The sequence below is a fragment of the Schistocerca nitens genome, chromosome 5 (assembly GCF_023898315.1).
Source record: "Schistocerca nitens isolate TAMUIC-IGC-003100 chromosome 5, iqSchNite1.1, whole genome shotgun sequence".
Lineage (NCBI taxonomy): Eukaryota > Metazoa > Arthropoda > Insecta > Orthoptera > Acrididae > Schistocerca > Schistocerca nitens.
In genome coordinates, this window is record NC_064618.1 from 512,188,708 (window position 1) to 512,207,358 (window position 18,651).

The following is an 18,651-nucleotide window of genomic DNA, read 5'->3' on the forward strand; positions in this document are numbered from 1 at the left end:
CAAGTCTCACAATGCACATCAGAAGCAAGACAATTACTTTCAATCCTGCAATATTTCCACTACAAAAAGCAAACTGCGCTACTCTCCTATATTTCTGATTCTCAATAAAGTAATAAACACAATACACACTAAGAACTTATACACTTGGTCATCGTCTTTCCAAAACCACTAGTATCAATAGCAAATACCATTATACTAACTATTGATTTTAACCATTGTTGTGTATGATAAATCTTTATTGTTTAACTGTCCTGAATATAAGAGAGGTAATACATGCAGAGCGCAAGTAGCTGTAATAATGCTTATAAACTAAACAACAGTGAAAACAAGTAACACTCACTCATCATTGATTTTCAGAAAAACACCTGCATATGGCTGATTCCATTTGACCTTTTTCCTAATCAGGTCAACAAGTTGTGGGTTTGATATCTGAAAGCAAAAGAGAAGAAGAAATACTTATACATCTTTCATTATGATTAAAGTAACAGTGAATGCAGCATCAGGATACAGATATAATAAAATCAAACAATGGAAAGACAAGGATGGAATAACAACAATATTATTAAAAGAATAGATTGCTACTCACCATAGAGAGGAAAAGTTGGGTCGCAGACAAGCACAATAAAAATACTGGTACACTTTTAAGCTTTCAGCCAAAAGGCTTTCTTCTGAAATAGAAAGAACACACACAAATTCCACAACCACAACTCACACACATAAGATCACTGTCTGACTGCTGTGGACAGACTGTGGACTGCAACTGCGCATGATGGGAGCAGCAATGTTGTGGGGGTAAGGAGGAGGTGTGGGGTGGGAAAGGGAGAGGAAGGGATAGCAGGGTAGGGGGTGGGGGAAGGTGTAGTGCTGCATGCAAGGGCATAGTGGGGACATAGGGACAGGGTAGAGCTGCTAGGTGCAGTCAGGAGGCCTGGGGGGCGGAGGGGGTGGGAGGGGGAATGGGAGTGAAAAAAGAGAGAAGAAGGTGAGAAGGGAAGGCTAGTGGGTGCATTGGCAGAATAGAATGCTGTGTAGTAGTGCTGAAGTGAGAGCAGGGAAGGGGATAGGTAGGAGGAGGACGGTTGACGCCAGAAGGGCTACAAGAACATGTGATACAGAGCAGGGAGAGCTCCCACCTGGGCAATTTACAAAAGACAGAGTTGGTAGGAAGGATCCAGATGGCGCTGGTTGTGAAGCTCTCACCAGCTGTCTCCTGGCTGCAGTTTTTGGGTGGCCATTCACATGGACAGCCAACTTGTCAGTTTTCATGCCCCTGTACCTCCCACATAGCCACCATCCGGTCACAAAGGAGCACTCCTCTCGTGATTCAGCACAATCCAGGACTGCAGCAACTGAATCACATTCTCCACCAGGGTATCAGCTGCCTCCTGCCATGTCCTGAAATGAGGAGTATCCTACCCACTATACTTCTCACCACTCCCACAATGGTCCACCAGATGTATGCAATATCCTTCTTCATTCTTACTCCTCTCCTGTTCCCAATCCCTTGCCTCATGGCTCATATATCTGCAACAGATCTATATGCAAGATGGTGGTGGTGGGTTTAAGGTTGAAAGGGACCAAATTGCATGGTCATCGGTCCCTTTGGGTGGCCATTCACATGCACAGCCAACTTGTCAGTTTTCATGCCCCTGTAACTCCCACATAACCACCATCCGGTCACAAAGGAGCACTCCTCTCGTGATTCAGCACAATCCAGGACTGCAGCAACTGAATCACATTCTCCACCAGGGTATCAGCTGCCTCCTGCCATGTCCTGAAATGAGGAGTATCCTACCCACTATACTTCTCACCACTCCCACAATGGTCCACCAGATGTATGCAATATCCTTCTTCATTCTTACTCCTCTCCTGTTCCCAATCCCTTGCCTCATGGCTCATATATCTGAAACAGATCTATATGCAAGATGGTGGTGGTGGGTTTAAGGTTGAAAGGGACCAAATTGCATGGTCATCGGTCCCTTGTTCCACTGCACCAAGTCCATGGGTTAAAATGGAAAACATACAAGAGACACCGCAGGAGGTCGAGAGGGACAAAAAAAAATAAAAAACAAATCTGAACACCACAGGGACAATAGAAGACAAGAAGAGCACAGAATTACAAAAAACAGGCAGAAGAGCTTAAAACAAAAGAGCAGATAACCCGGGTTGGCTGATCACGAGGATAAAAAAAGATGAGCCAGCCACTCTGCAACACATTAAAATCCCTGACCTAACAGGTCTAGGATAGAAAGCACGGGGAGACAAAAAACAGGACGTAAAACTTAAACTGAAGAATAAAAACCAGCGTCACATATAAAATGTAAAACCAATTTAGCCATGGAGGCATTGTCTCCTAAAATAGAAGGAAGGGTGGCAGGGAGATTAAAATTCTGCCTTCGAGTGGCGAGATGTGGACAGTCCACCAAAAGGTGGGCCACTGTTAAACGGGAGCCACAGTGACAACATGGTGGGGCCTCACGCCAGAGAAGATAGCCATGTGTTAGCCAAGTGTGGCCAATGTGAAGGCGGCAGAGGACCACAGAGTCCCTGCGAGAAGCCCGCAGAGAAGACTTCCACTCATTTGTGCTCCCCTTGATGGCACGGAGTTTATTGGGTGTAACTAAGATGCGCCATTCAGCATCCCAAATCCCGAGAACTTTGCGGCACAACACTGAACAGAGGTCAGGTTCGGGTATGCCAATCGCCAGAAGCGGCTTACCAGTGGCCTGTTTGGCCAGGCTGTCAACAAGCTCATTTCCTGGGATTCCGATATGCCCCGAGGTCCATACAAAGACTACTGACCGACCAGATCGTTTGAGGACATAAACTGACTCCTGAATGGAAACTATAAGAGGATGGCATGGGTAGTACTGATCAATGGCCTGTAAACCACTCAGCGAATCACTGCATACCATATAGGACACACGGGGGCAGAAACGAATATGCTCAAGGGCACGAGAGATGGCCACCAGCTCGGTAGTGAAGACATTGCAGCCATCCGGCAAGGAGCGCTGTTTGATGTGGGCTGAGTGAGCATAGGCAAAGCCTACGCGACCATCAACCAGGGAGCCGTCAGTATAGATGACTTCAGAACCCTGGGATTCGTCAACGATGGACAAGAAGTGACTGTGGCGTGCCTCAGGAGGAACAGAAGAGTCCTTACGAAAGCGCAATAGGTCCAGCCGCAGTTTCGGCGAAGGCATACACCATGGAGGCATTTGTGTATGGACCCGCACAAGACGCTGGAAAGGTAAGGACTCGAGTTCCACCAGTAGGGAACGAACAAGTACAGCGATCATTATCCCTGACTGGGGCCGCCATTCCGGGAGAGGAGCCACAGTGCTCGGGAACAAAAGACGGTAGGTAGTTCGGTTGCTGAGGAGAGCTATGGACGTGAGCTGCATAGTGGGCGAGCAGTTGGCGGTACCTGATGTGCAATGGAGGGACTCCAGCCTCCACTAGGATACTAGCCACTGGACTCGTTCGAAAAGCGCCCTTCACTAGACGGACCCCGCAGCGGTGCACAGGATCAAGCAGCTTTATTGCCAAGGGCGCTGATGAACCATATACAACACTGCCATAGTCGAGTCGCGACTGAACTAGGGCTGTGTAGAGCCGCAGCAATGTAGAGCGATCTGCCCCCCCAAGCGGTGTTGCTCAGGCAGTGGAGGGCGTTAAGATGCCGCCAGCACTTTTGCTTAAGCTTACAAATGTGTGGGAGCCACGTTAGTCGGGCGTCGAAAACCAGTCCTAAAAAGCGATACGTTTCAACTACCTGTAGCAGATGGCCATCAAGGAAAAGGACAGGATCAGGGTGGACTGTCCGTCACCGACAGAAGTGCAAAACGCAGGTCTTGTCGGCAGAGAAGTGAAACCCATGGTCGAGAGCCCATGACTGTGCTTTCTGAATGGCTCCCTGTAGTAGGCGTTCAGTAACACCAATGGCTGAAGAACTAAAATAAAGGCAAAAATCGTCAGCGTATAAGGAGGGCAACACTGACGGCCCTACAGCTGCTGCTAGGCAATTTATAGCAACCAAAAACAGTGGAACGCTTAATACAGAGCCCTGCAGGACCCCATTCCCTTGGACATGGGAGGAGCTAAAGGAGCCTCCTACTTGAACACTGAAGGTACGGAGGGAGAGAAAGTTTTGTATAAAAATCGGGAGCGAGCCACGAAGGCCCCACTTATGCAGCGTCGCAAGGATGTGGTGGCGCCAGGTAGTGTCGTAGGTCTTCCGTAAATCAAAAAAGACAGCGATCAGATGTTGGCGACTGGAAAATGCCGTGCGGGTGGCAGACTCAAGGCACACCAAATTATCTGTCGTTGAGCGGAATCCACCCGGAGATGGAGCCAGAAGGCCCCGCGACTCCAGGAGCCAATACAACCTCCGGCTCACCATTTATTCGTTCAAGTAGTTTGCAGAGAACGTTGGTGAGGCTAATGGGGCGGTAGCTGTCCACCTCCAGTGGGTTCTTGCCAGGTTTCAAAATGGGAATTATGGTGCTTTCCCGCCATTGCGACAGGAACTCACCCCCAACCCAGATATGGTTGTTAAGGTCTAGGAGGCGTCGCTGACAGTACACCGAGAGGTGTTTGAGCATCTGACAGTGGATACAATCTGGCCCGGGAGCCATATCAGAGCAAGCAGCTAGGGCACTTTGGACTTCCCACTCACTGAATGGAACATTGTACGATTCAGGGTGGTGCGTGTGAAATGAAAGGCTCTGACGTTCCAACCGGTCTTTCATGGAGTGGAAGGCCAGTGGGTAATTCGCGGAAGTGGAACTCTGAGCAAAATGCTCTGCTAAGTGGTTTGCAATTGAGTCGGAGTCAGTAAAAAATGCTCCATTCAGTGAAAGCACAGGGACGCTGACAGGGGTCCGACAGCCATAGAGGCACCTAATCTTGGTCCAAACCTGCGATGGAAGGATGTGGAGGCCAATGGTGGAGACATACCTTTCCCAGCACTCCTGCTCTTGTTGGCAAATGATGCAGTGGGCCCACACATGGAGTCGTTTAAAGGCGATGAGGTGTTCCAATGAGGGATGCCGTTTGTGACGCTGGAGCACCCACCTGCGACCTTTAATCGCCTCAGCAATCTCAGGTGACCACCAAGGCACAGTCCTCCGCCAAGGGGACCCAGAAGAATAGGGAATGGCAGATTCTGAGGCAGTAACAATGCCAGTGGTGACGGAGTGAACCACCGCATCAATGGCGTCATTGGAGAGAGGCTCAATAGTGGCAATGGAGGAGAACAAGTCCCAGTCAGCCTTATTCACAGCCCATTTGCAGGTGCGCCCAGAAGAGGGACACTGTGGCAGTGACAGAAAGATCAGAAAGTGGTCACTACCGCACAAGTCATCGTGCACACACTGTTGGACAGACGGTAAGAGGCTAGGGCTGCAAATCTAAAGGTCAATGGCTGAGTACGTGCCATGCGACACACTGAAATGTGTGAAGGCACTATCATTTTAAAGGGAAAGGTCGAGCTGTGCCAATACACACTCAATGGTGGCGCCACGGCTTGTTGCCACTGATCCACCCCACAGAGGGTTATGGGCCTTGAAGTCGCCCAGTAACAGAAAAGGGGGTGGCAATTGGGCTATCAGCACAGCCAGGACATGCTGTGGGACATCACCATCTGGTGGAAGATACAGACTGCAGACAGTAACAGCCTGAGGTGTCCACACCCGAGCAGCAACAACCTCTAAAGGTGTTTGTAGAGGGACACACTCGCTGTGAAGGGAGTGAAGGACGTAGATGCAGATACCACCAGATACCCGTTCATAAGCTGCCCGGTTCCTATAATAACCCCGATAGCCACGGAGGGCAGGGGTTCACATTGCCGGAAACCAAGTTTCTTGAAGAGCAATGCAGAGGAAAGGGTGAAGGCTGAGAAGTTGTCGAAGCTCAGCAAGGTAGTGGAAAAAACCACTGCAGTATCACTGGAGGATGACATTGTCCACGGCTGAGAAAGGCGTGAAGGGACTAGGGTGGCAGATTACGCCGCTGGGTCACCTGCTGCTACCGATGGAGTAACCGCGCGAGTGACATCCATTGCGTCCGAGGGTCTGGCGAGATCGAGGACCTCAGCGGATGCCAGAATCTCTACCTCATCCTCAGACGCTGAGCTTGTAGGAAGCGGTGGGCTGGGTGCCACCTCAGTGTCTGGATTCTTGGGAGCCTTCTTCTTTTTCCGCATTTCGCACCGTGCCTTCAGTGGTTCTGGCTGGGAGGTCTTCACTGTGGCAGTCTCAGGGATGGACGAGAGCCGTGAAGCCCTACAACCAGCGACCTGCGGTTGCTTCAGTCATTGGCGGGTGTCCACTTTTCCACTCGTCAGAACCTGGGAACGGATGGCCCCAAGGGACCCCTTCCTGGTGAGAGGAGCCGAAGAAGACTTACGCTTCTCCGGCTGGGAAGTGGGAAGTGATGTCCCCAATGGTTGTGGGGGTGTTGCTCCTGAAGTAGATGGAGCAGGAGAGACAGGGAGTGACGTGCCCCCACCATCAAGGGGGCAGGTAGATTCTGACGGATCAGAGCGCCAACTGTACACAACGAAGCGGGAGACGGTAGAACCGTTGTCGCAGTGGCGGCGTAGGTGGATGTCATTGGTACAGGATGGAGTCTCTCATATTTCCGCTTAGCCTCAGTGTCGGTCAGGCAGTCCAGAGTCTTATATTCCATTATCTTCCATCCTTTCTGGAAAATCCTGCAGTCCGGAGAGCAAGGGGAATGGTGTTCTCCGCAGTTAATACAGATGGGAGGCGGGGCACATGGAGTATTGGGATGCGAAGGACGTCCACAATCTCGACGCGTGACACCAAAAGTACAGCGGGATGACATAAGCCCAAATTTCCAGCACTTACAACACCGCATGGCTTCACATCACAGTGGTAGACCATCACCTTGACCTTTTCGGGTAAGGCATCATCCTCGAAGGCCAAGATGAAGCACCGGTGGCTACCTGATTATCCCTCAGACCCCGATGGACGCGCTGGACGAAGTGAACACCTCGTCGTTCTAGGTTGGCACGCAGTTCATCGTCTGACTGCAAAAGGAGATCCCCGTGGAAGATAAGACCCTGGACCATGTTTAAACTCTTATGGGGCATGATGGTAACTGAAACATCCCCCAACTTGTCGCAAGAGAGCAACCTCCGTGACTGGTCAGAGGATGCTGTTTTGATTAGAACTGACCCAGAGCGCATTTTGGACAAGCCCTCCACCTCCCCGAACTTGTCCTCTAAATGCTCCACAAAAAACAGAGGCTTCATCAACATAAATGATTCACCATCAACTCATGTACAGACAAGGTACCGGGGTGAATAAACTTCACTGCCTTCTTTAGCCATACGTTCCACCCATGGAGAGGCCAGACCTCAATCGCTTAGAGACTGCTGTTGGAGGCCCACCAGCGAGAGATGATGTACCACGCTTCATTGCGGGTCATCCGCCCTGATCCCACGCACTCCGACCAGACGCTCTCCCCAGGGGCACCACCCAGTCACAGCAAAGACCACCTGGCAGGATGGCCTTTGCCAGGAGTCCTGATACCCCAGAGAGAAAGGCATCTACTCCTCGGCAAATGTGGGGAGGTAGCAGCTCAGGCATCAGCAGTGTGATCCCTGTGTAGTCAGGGGGCTACCACCAAGAGGGTACAAGACGACCCCACCACAACGGACTGGCTACTGTGCTGGATTTCGCATGTTGAATAGCCATTTGTATCATGAGGTCAAAGATGGAAGCGCACAGTGGAGGGAATGTATGCTACCCAGAGCACACCACAGCCGAAGTGGCCTGAAGCTCGGTGCAAGTCCAACTCCATGACGACATCAAGTGTGCCAGGTCTGAGGGCAAGATGGATTTGCAATACACCACGTAAGGTGTCCTTCCCCAAATGGTACACACTAACAGAGAATTTTGAAAAGGGTAGGTCAAACCCCTAAGAGGACCAGCACATTAAGGCCGAAATGTTGGAGACTCCTTTTAGTTGCCTCTTACGACAGGCAGGAATACCACAGGTTTATTCTAACCCCCGAACCCGCAGGGTATATGCAAGACCTACCCCACACATCCTGCCACCACCACCTACTCCATCCCAGTTACAAGCATCACCTATTCCGTCAAAGGTAGGGCTAGCTGTTAAAGCAGTCACATGATCTACAAACTACGCTGCAACCGCTGTGCTGTATTCCATGTGGCCGAGACAACCAGCAAGCTGTTTGTCAACATGAATGGCCACTGACAAACTATGGCCAATGGACATCTGGACCACCCAGTTGCTGAACATGTTGCACAACACAATGAAATTCTTCAATGTCTGCTTCACAGCCTGTGCAATCTTGATCCTTCCTACCGACACTAGCTTTTTTCTGAATTGTGCTTTCACGTAACCCCCCTGGCCCCAAACCTTTGTCTCTCTTTTACCCCCTCCTGTACTTCTCTACTTTTCTGCTCCCATTCTCCCCCACCCAATACCTCTCGGCTGTCACTAGCAGCCCTACTCTGTCCCCATCAGATCCCTGCACAATCCCACAAGCAGCACCACACCTTCCCCCATTCCTGTCTTACTATCCCTCCTCTTCCCTGCCCCATGCCTCCCTCTACCCCTCCCACCCACACCAGATGCTGCTCCCATCAGGTGCAGCTGCATTCCACAGTCCGACCACAGAGGCCGAAGCAGTGGTCATGTGAGCATGAATCATGCTTGGGTTAAGTGTGAATGTGTGTGTGTGTGTGTGTGTGTGTGTGATACATTTTGCACCTTCCATGAACCAGTCTTTAATATTGAACCCTGTTCCCCATCAATGTAAAAACTTGTATATTTCTATTGTTGCAGTTTTCTATCAAGGTATTCATCTCTATCGCAGGAAAATGCAAAAATAACTGCTAAGCTGGAGAAAACACCATCTCTTTCTAAAAAGAAAGATGTATAATAGCATAGGCACATGAGTACAACATCACAACAAAAGACTTTATCTGCTCTGACAAACTGTTTCAACTGAAGCACCCTACAATCTGATTTGGTCAGCCCAACAAAGTCTGATGCAGCTCCTGAGTTTGTCACTCAGCTCTTGGTTTCTATGGAGAACACCTGAATGCACGAGTCGTGCCCCCTGTGTTACCAAAACAGAAAATAATCTGCAATGCATTGATGGTACTGCTGGAAGCATGTAATATGAGAAAAAGAACAATGTGCACTATAGAAAGATTATTAAAATGAACACAGTTAATTTGTATGACATTACTGAAAAGAATGGGTATTTATATTTTCACAATAATCTGAGAATTACATTGGTATACTTAGACCAAAATAGCTTTGTGAGTGAATTGCAGTGGTGGAGGGTGGGGCAGGTTAGTATTACCGGCATGCAGCTAACCGCACTTGCAAAAGCTCTGAATGCACTTACAGAAGAGGCAATACTGCGATCACATGGTTGGCAGCTGGGCCCTACCCCTCAGCTTGATGAAATGTCAATCACATAGTTATTTAAAACGAAATATGTATTTGGTCACTCTGTTGACTGTGAAGTGAAACAGTGTCACGAAAGGTGTAGTTATTGATGATGAAAGACTGGTTGGTTCTTAGCTATTGGAAGAGCTTATGCAGATCTAAAATACAGCATTGCAATTTCTCCATAGTTACTTTCAGAAAAAATCCCTGCAACATGTGAATCTACAAGCAAAGCCTTGAAGAGCTACATTCACTTAAAACGTCCTAGCAGATTACAACTGTGTGCTGGACTGAGACTCGGACTCGGGACCTTTGCCTTTTGCGGGCAAGTGCTCTACCAACTGAGCTACCCAAGCATGACATGCGCCCCATCCTCACAGCTTCACTTCTGCCAGTATCTCGTCTCCTACCTTCCAAACTTTACAGAAGCTCTCCTGCGAACCTTGCAGAACTAGCACTCCTGAAAGAAAGGATATTGCGGAGACATGGCTTAGCCACAGCCTGGGGGATGTTTCCAGAATGAGACTTTCACTCTGCAGTGGAGTGTGCGCTGATATGAAAGCCATGTCTCCACAATATCCTTTCTTTCAGGAGTGCTAGTTCTGCAAGGTTCGCAGGAGAGCTTCTGTAAAGTTTGGAAGGTAGGAGACGAGGTACTGGCAGAAGTGAAGCTGTGAGGATGGGGCGTGAGTCGTGCTTGGATAGCTCAGTTGGTAGAGCACTTGCCCGCGAAAGGTAAAGGTCCCGAGTTCGAGTCTCGGTCCAGCACACAGTTTTAATCTGCCAGGAAGTTTCATGTCAGCACACACTCCGCTGCAGAGTGAAAGTCTCATTCTGGATACATTCACTTAACTTGGTTAGTTACTTAACTGGTTATATGTTCCATTGAAGAGGCACTCTGAAACCAAAATGATTTATTCAATGTGAAAAGATTTCACCATACACTCTTAAAGACAAAAAATTCTTCAACTGGGTAGAAATTGTGCCGGACCTCTTGATATTGTCCTTCTGGTTCATTTGTAATAAAGTACTGGTTGGTCTAATAAAATTTTCTGTACCATCTGTCAGCTTTGACCCCATGATGTAGAGGTGCCATGTTGCGTGATGTCATGACAGTGCAGTGTATTTGAATCTGAGTGTTTTTGTCAAGGGCATACTTGTGTATGAGGTAGAGCTGTCTGATGTTACATGTTTTTGTTTCAAAGGTGGTTGATAGGCACGTTGGTGAGTTATTTGACATTTGGATTGCTGTGTGTGAGGTCAACATTGGACGTGTTTGTCCCACTTTACTAGTGAATTATTTTATGCTGGGAGTTGTGGCTAATGGATTTGTACTTCTGTTTGGAATTAGTAGTGCCATGTGTGGTTTATAGTTGGAGACAGGGCCAATTTAAGGCCCAAGTGACACAAGTGGTGGCTTGCAGCATCATAATTTGTAACAAAAAGCAACACAGGTGAAAGTATATGATAACAAAAGTGGAAATGTTCCAGATAATACAGATCCACAAACAAACCTTCTGCAACATAACTGTAACTGCATCATTACAAGTCTCCACTACCTTCAGTATAAATGTACTTGGACTGCTTTTCGATCTAGTCTTCATCTAACTGGGCTCAAATTACACTGAAGACTAACCTTAACAAGACATATAATACTACTTCAGCACTACCTATGCAGTGTGTTTCAAACACTCCCGGATCTTCTGGTACGTATTGGCAAGACTGTGCAATTCACTGCTCCTGCTCTTCAACTGTCAGTGGGAGTGCTGTATATTTCACTGTTGAAATGACTCCTGGCGGAAAAAATCCAGAGGGTGAGGTCAGGTGGCCTCAGAGGCCTACTCAATCTTTCCATCTTGGACCATATTGGCATGTTGGATGCCATATAATTTCAGCAGCAAAATATGCCTTTGCTGCATCATGCATGTACCACATTCCCCAATGTTGTTCTAGGTAATGCAGGTGCTGGTGAAGTCTGATGCCAATTAGGTGATGTCTTTTAAATACATTTGTATGAAATGCAACAAAGCTACGTACTGAAATCAGTGCTCACTGTTAGCTGTACATTTGAAAATATCTCATTTGCAGACTCATCTTTGCTGGAACATTTTGCTTTCTTATCTTATATTTTCATGCTTATCTGTTTTTACTATTAATTTTATTGTGACCTTTATTGATGAATAAACCCATGTTGCCCAGACCTCGGAGAAAAATATTTTTCATCTCAAACCATTTCAGTGATGGCAGTGTCAGTTTAATATATGACTGATGAAGTGTTCCATTTTAATCTACGGAAAGTTCTGGATGAGAATTACTAGTTTTTAGGAATAAAGAAGACAACCCACTGAAAGGCAGAAGTGCGGCATCGTCGATAGGTGTACAAACAAAAGGTACAGAGCTTTGCCAGCTTTCAGAATGAAATTCCTTTTTCAAGTGTCGAGGAAAAACCTGCACGTGTGCGTGCATCAATAACCCCCCCTCCCCCCCCCCCCCCCCCCACACACACACACACACACACACACACACACACACCTGTTCCCTACATTGTACTCAGTCGACTGAGTAGTCATAATCAGATAAAATACACTTAGGAAAGCTCTTACAAGTGAGCAATACAAGAAAAAGCACAAATCCCATGTTCAATTACCATTAGGCATATTTGCAAAAGATGTTATTTTGAGACTTAGCATGGCAGACTGGCAGACAGCACAAAATAATTGCTTAATGGCAACTGCACATGAGATTGGACATTTTTCTTGTATTGCTCACTTGTAGGAGCTATCCTAAGCATATTTTAATTCATGATGATTACTCGAAATGTGCCATAAATAAAGATTTTAGCAATGAAGACGTTTCCATGGAATTAATAAGTGTCAGTTTAAATTGGTGCTACTCAACAGTAATTGAAACTAGATCAACACAAGAAAAGTGTGAATGCTACCACTGATTTATTGCATAGGATTGCTGTATTTATGACATGAATAAAAACCCAATGGAAGGTATATATTCATTACCCAGTATGTGAGGTGTTATTCATTACCCAATATATGAGGTGTCAGGTTTGTGGAGGTGAAATGAAACTGACCAAAGCTGCTATGTCTCAGACAAGGGACCAGAACATGTGATGTTGTCACCAGGATGATGTGTGGCGGTCTATATGGAGGGGTTCCTGGTTCGAGAATTCTAGGTTGGTAATTCATGAAATTGATTTAATCACTTACTACTTTTGCTGTCGGTAGTCCACTGAGTTTTGTGCTCATGAGATGGACATCAGTAACCATGCCATTTTGAAATGGTTTTCATTTAGTAGGGAAGTTTGCTCATAATTTATTAAGTATAGGAGGAAGTTGGTTAGGCTGGGGGCTGTAGTATAAATAAATAAATATTCATTTGGGAAAAGAAAGTTTGGTACTGGTAAATCTCTGGTGGGTCTGTGGGTGAGGAGGGCTGTTGTGTCAGGCACTCGGTGTTCAGATGTCATTTTAAGGGTGGTGGGGAGAAGGGCAAAACCAGTATTCATGGATTTGATTTGGGCATTTATTGAGGAGTGTTCTTCGAGAGTTTCAAGTGAATTTTCTTCTTATAGGGATTTTGGGAGCAGGAGAGGATGAGCATTTAGTGGTCAATCACAGCATAGAGTTTGAAGGGGCTGTTACAAATACAATATGGGGATATTAGATGATGATGAATTTGGATGTGGAGTGCTCAACATTCAGGGTCATTGCCACCCTGATGAAAAATCAGTATGCCATTCTTGTGGGGGGAGGAGGGAGGGGGCGAAGGCTGTCCCCATGTGCAGATTTGTTTATAATGCATTAAAGTCCGCCTCCCCTCCCCAGCACTTTGAGATGTGGTCTGACAGTTCACAAAATTTCAGAATATGTGTAACACTGGTGTCAGTGTCAGTGAGGGTGGTAGGCAGATCTCTAGCCAAATTGAGGACTGCCCTGATATCAGTATATAAAACAAACACAGCCAAAATATGCTGAACTGAAAGTGCCACACCACAAACTTCACAGATCGGTGAATTCTCCTGCTGGAGCAGGAAACCACATCTTAAAGGGCTATGCCCTATGCACAGTCTGGCGAGCAACATTGTTTGTTAAGGTTGGCACGAAGTTCGTCATGGACGTGTGGTCAATTTTGGTGATCACATTTTATTTTATGCCACCTCCAACAATTCAGTTTTTGTCAAATAATAAATGATGGCGTCCTGTGGGACAGCACTGCAACACACACCACCATCTTGACATGCTTCTTTAACTGCTACATCAGTTTCCCATATCACAATGCGTCCAGGTACCCAGCCAAGGTGTTGGAACTGGTGTACAGAGTCATGGATAAGCTGAATCAAGTGGTTAAGCAGATACACTTGCTGGACCACTTGTATCACATTGAGCAAGTCAGAACACACAAGAAATCTTGTACTGTGATTCCTGTAAATCCACTGCAGTGCTGTCGTAATGCCATATAATTCTGCATCACAATTTATAATTGTTCTGGAAGGTGGACTTTGAAGACCCTATCAAGGAGAACAGCTGAGCAATGGAGGGCATTCTCTTGCTGGTATCTATGCGCATAAACAATAATAAAACTGAGGTATGTAATTAAAATGGAAGAAAACAGGGTTGTAATTAAACATTAACTGCAAGTACCAGTTTTCTAGTACAGCGTTAAGCTTAAAATCACCTTGAGCATCTGATGATGCTAAGACAGCAATTTGTTCCATCCCTTGCTGTGTTTTTGGAGGTCTGTTATTTCCAGAACCTGAGACAGTCAATAGCATGTATCCTGAATGGCTTGGTCATGTGAAGCAAATTCACACACACACACACACACACACACACACACACACACATTCTGGTCTGGGCTGGTCCAAAAGGCTCCAGTCAATACCCAAACGACTTCATGGTGATCCATAAATGACACTGCTGTAATCTAACCATGAGCTGGAAATGTCCTAAAAAACTGCTGGAGGCAGTACCTGTGAGCTCCCCACACCTTTCCTCAAAATCATTTCAAAATATTCAATGATTTGAAGCCCTTTGTTAGTAGATCTTTCAGGTGCTGGAGTCATGTTAATTTCAAGTCAAATAGTAGATCCAAAAAGCACATTTTGCCCTTAATATGTAAAATATTGTCCCCCACTGTGAGCAAAGTTAAAATTGACACACTTATTCTTTTCTGTTGCTAACCTAAATCCAGTTGCATTGGTCTGAGCCAGTCTCCTGAAAGCCAGCTGTAGTTGCTCCTTGTCATAGTAAGATCAGAGGAAGAGTAGAAGGTTGAGGAGTCATCCATAAACAAACAGCATTTAACAGGGCTCGTGACAACAAAGAAGATACCACTTGCGATTGTGAATAGTACGACACTGAGTACACTGCATTGGGGACCCCATTCACCAGAACATAGCCATCACACAATATCCAGAGTGTCAGTCCTCAAGGAAGGATTGGATAAGAAGTGGCAGATGTCCACATAGTCCCCATTCATGAAGTTAGTGAAGGATCTTGTACCTCCAAGGGAGTCATACACTTTTTCTAGGTCAAAGAACACACCAACCAAATGGTTTTGATGTATGAAGGCATCCTGAATCGCAGTCTCCAGTAGAATTAACTGCACTGGGCCTGGCATAGATGATCTGAGATGTCAGACAGGGAGCAGCTGACCGTGTGCTTTAGAGTAAGGGGTACACTCAAGTAACTGTCAGTATGATTCTTGCCTAGTTTCCATAATGTAATTAATGTAGCCTCTTCCAAGTCATAGGGTGCTGTCCATCAAGCCAGATTTGATTGAAACAAGACAGTTTATCTTTGGCTCTAGGTTATTGATTATGGTGCATGTCACAATGAATCAGATCCTGTCCTGGAGCATCATCTCCACTCACAGACAGAGCCGAGTCCAATTCCCACAAGGAGAGTGGAAGACCATAGACCAGTTCATTTAATGAGAAGAAGTGGTCTTATGAAACATGGGGAATGCAGAAGTTTATCAGGATGACACAGTGACAATAAAAAAGTGACAAGTTAAAACCTGAGCCATGTCTCTATGGGCATCCACCAACACCCCATTTCTCAACAAGGCCCTGTGGGGAGGTGTACTGTCTTTGCCTGAAATCTGCCTTACTGAGACTGAAACTTGCACAGTGGAAGTGGTCCAATAATGAAAGTCGCAAATTCCTTCCAGAAGTTTCTCTTCTATTCTTTAATAACTCACCTCTCTTGTGCTACAGACCTCAAGTTGGAGGGTGTTTAAATTTCCACAAAGTTGCGCACCTAGCTCTGACTGCTGAGCGACATTCGTCATTCCGCCAAGGGACAGGCCAACATCTGAGATGGATGTTAAACTGAGGAACAAAATCTGAAGCAGCTTGTCGTATCACTTAGGTGATGTGGTTCGTCATACCCTGGGCCTAATACTATTGTTGAAAGAGGTCTGTTCACTGTATCACAACCAGACTGCCATTTGACCTATCCATCTTCAAGGCCCTTTGACCCATCCATCTTCAAGGTTTCCTCTTGACCAATGTCTGAATCAGCAGGCGAAACTACAAGAGAAAGTGATCACCGGAATGCAAATCAGAAGCCACTTCCCACTGAAATAAGACTGCAATAACTGGGGAGAAGAAACAAAGGTGAGTGGTTGAAGATAATCCTGAAGCTGTAGAAAAGTATCATCTGACCATGTTTCAAAAGGTAGATACAGTTGAACTTTCTTATAAAGACATCAGATTTAACAGCAACTTGGCTATAACACTGTTATTTCTGTGGTACAGCCATATTCCTCATAAGGAACATACTTCTCACCCTTTCTTAATAAGACAAATGTGTACACATGTACCTCATATATAACGTCATTTTCAGCCTCAGTTAGTAACAAGATTTTCCAAGAATCAATATACTGTATTAGTTTGTTGTTGCAATATGATGACCTGGCATATTCTTCTCTCTGTTCTTCCAGCACATTTGTTACCCCAGCACATTCATATTAAAGTAGTGATAACAATCACAGCACTCGGTAACAGTACACAGGATGTCTGTTTCTATAACAATTTGTTACAATTTAGAACAGCATGGCTGGTCGAAGAAAAAGCGAAAGTGGTTCATGAAATCGACGATGGAGCTAAAAAGGTTGATGTGTGTCGTCAACTTGGCCTCAAATTCCACTGTCCAAACGATTTGGAAAAACAAGTATGAAATTGTTCTTGTGTTTGAAGAAAATGGACCTAAAATTAATTGGTTACAAAAAGCTAAATGGAGTGGCATGGATGAAGCACAGCTTAAATGATTTAAGGAACAGAGAAGTACCAATGTACCCATTAGTGGACCTTTCTTATGGTGAAAGCAGAAGAATTTGCCAAGACATTAAAAGATGAATTTGTATGCAGTAGTGGCTGGATTGACAGATTCAAGCAATGTCACAGCATTACTTTTAGAAAAGTGAGCAGTGAGGTCAATAGTGTGAATACTGAAGTAATCCAACAACGGATCACTACCGTGTGGCCTACAGTTTGTGAAGGATATGCATATTATGACATTTTTAATGCAGACAAGACCTGCATGAATGTGAAAAGCATGTTGGTGGCCAGTTATCCAAAGAACGATTAACAGTTCTGGTTTGTGCTAACACAAATAGAACTGAGAAGAAAAAATTGCTCGTGGTAGGTAAATAAAAAAAATCCTAGGTGTTTTAAGCATGTAAAAAAAAATCAGCCAATGCTCTACAATTATAATAAAAAGTCCTGGATGGTCTCCAAACTAGTTGAAGCTGAAATAAGGCACTGGGGGTGGGAGCTTGGAAAATATGAAGTTTGCTTTTCTTCCTGCAAATATGATAAGCTTTTTCCAGCTCATGGACCAAGGAGTAATTAGGAGTCTGAAATGCCACTATCATAAGCTCATATTAGTGAAAATGATACAATAAGACAAAAAGTATTCATTGCACAAAAGTGTGTAATCACAATAATAGCTGGAGCCCACCCAATATCACCTTGCAGACATTTATTTAAGGAACTCTGGATATTTACAGCACCTTCACAATACATATATTCACTTATGAAATTTGTTATTAATAACCCATTCCAATTCCAAAATAATAGCAAAGTGCATAGTTACAACACTAGAAGAAAGGATGATCTTCAGTATTGTGCGTCAAGTCTGACTTTGGCACAGAAATGGGTGAATTATGTTGGCACAAAAATCTTTGGTCATTTGCCAAATAGCATTAAAAGTCTGACAGACAGCCAACCAACATTTAAAAACAAATTCTGAATGACAACTCCTTCTACTCAACAGATGAATTTTTAGATATGAAGTAAATCAGGAACTGTAAAAAAAAGTGATATGAAAATTTAGATTAAACTGGCATGTTCCACATAATTATGAAATGCCGTATTCATGATCTATGCAACAGGTATTAATATAAAGTAATGCATTGAGAAAATGTAAGATTGTTCCATTACAAGATGGGGAAATACAGAAGCGTCCGATCCCACCCGTCTTCTTTGACCCATGACATCACAAATATGGCAGAAACGACCATAAACCACGATTCCAATATGGCGCATATAAAGTCGGTACGTTCACATTATGAGGACGAAAATACATCAAAAAACACACACACTTTCCACAAAAAGCCTAATGACACTAACGGGACAAGCGCGGGAAATGGGGTGTTTTTGGGTGGGGGAAACTAAATATAAACAAATTTAGATACCCACCCCCATACAAAACCACACAAAACGACGAAAAAAACCGACATCAGAAAACTCCCCAAATACTACTAAACACAATATCATCTGGAATCGGACACTTCCCTTGACCTATATAGCTCAACAGCAGCTCCTGATCCCATAAATTAGGATCAAACACTTCCCTTGGCCTATATAGCTCAAAAACATCTCCCAATACCAATATCAACATACACAGCCACACATTGGGATCATATCCATTCCTGAACAAAAACCGATTAATTTTACTAAAATTACCACACAATGTACAGCAAACAACACTAAATTAACCTTCACACAAAATCGTTAACTCACTGAAACGAATTCCACTACAAACACAGCCGACACTAACAATTCTGGATAATGAGCAAAAGCAAACTGAGTCCATTACACCACACGAACAAAAACCCTGAAATACCACCAGAGAGCACAACAAACCACAACACGACGACATCTACAAACAC

The 18,651-nt window shown here is 45.2% G+C and overlaps 1 protein-coding gene across 1 annotated transcript in view; it reads right to left on the reverse strand.

The window, feature by feature from the left end:
* The window catches only part of LOC126259598 (lon protease homolog, mitochondrial-like), a 171,030-nt gene that overhangs the window by 128,437 nt on the left and 23,942 nt on the right, over positions 1 to 18,651 (reverse strand). Inside the window, exon 2 of the mRNA XM_049956507.1 lies at positions 341 to 429. Coding sequence (XP_049812464.1) covers positions 341 to 429 — 89 coding nt within the window. The remainder of the gene's footprint in view (positions 1 to 340; positions 430 to 18,651) is intronic.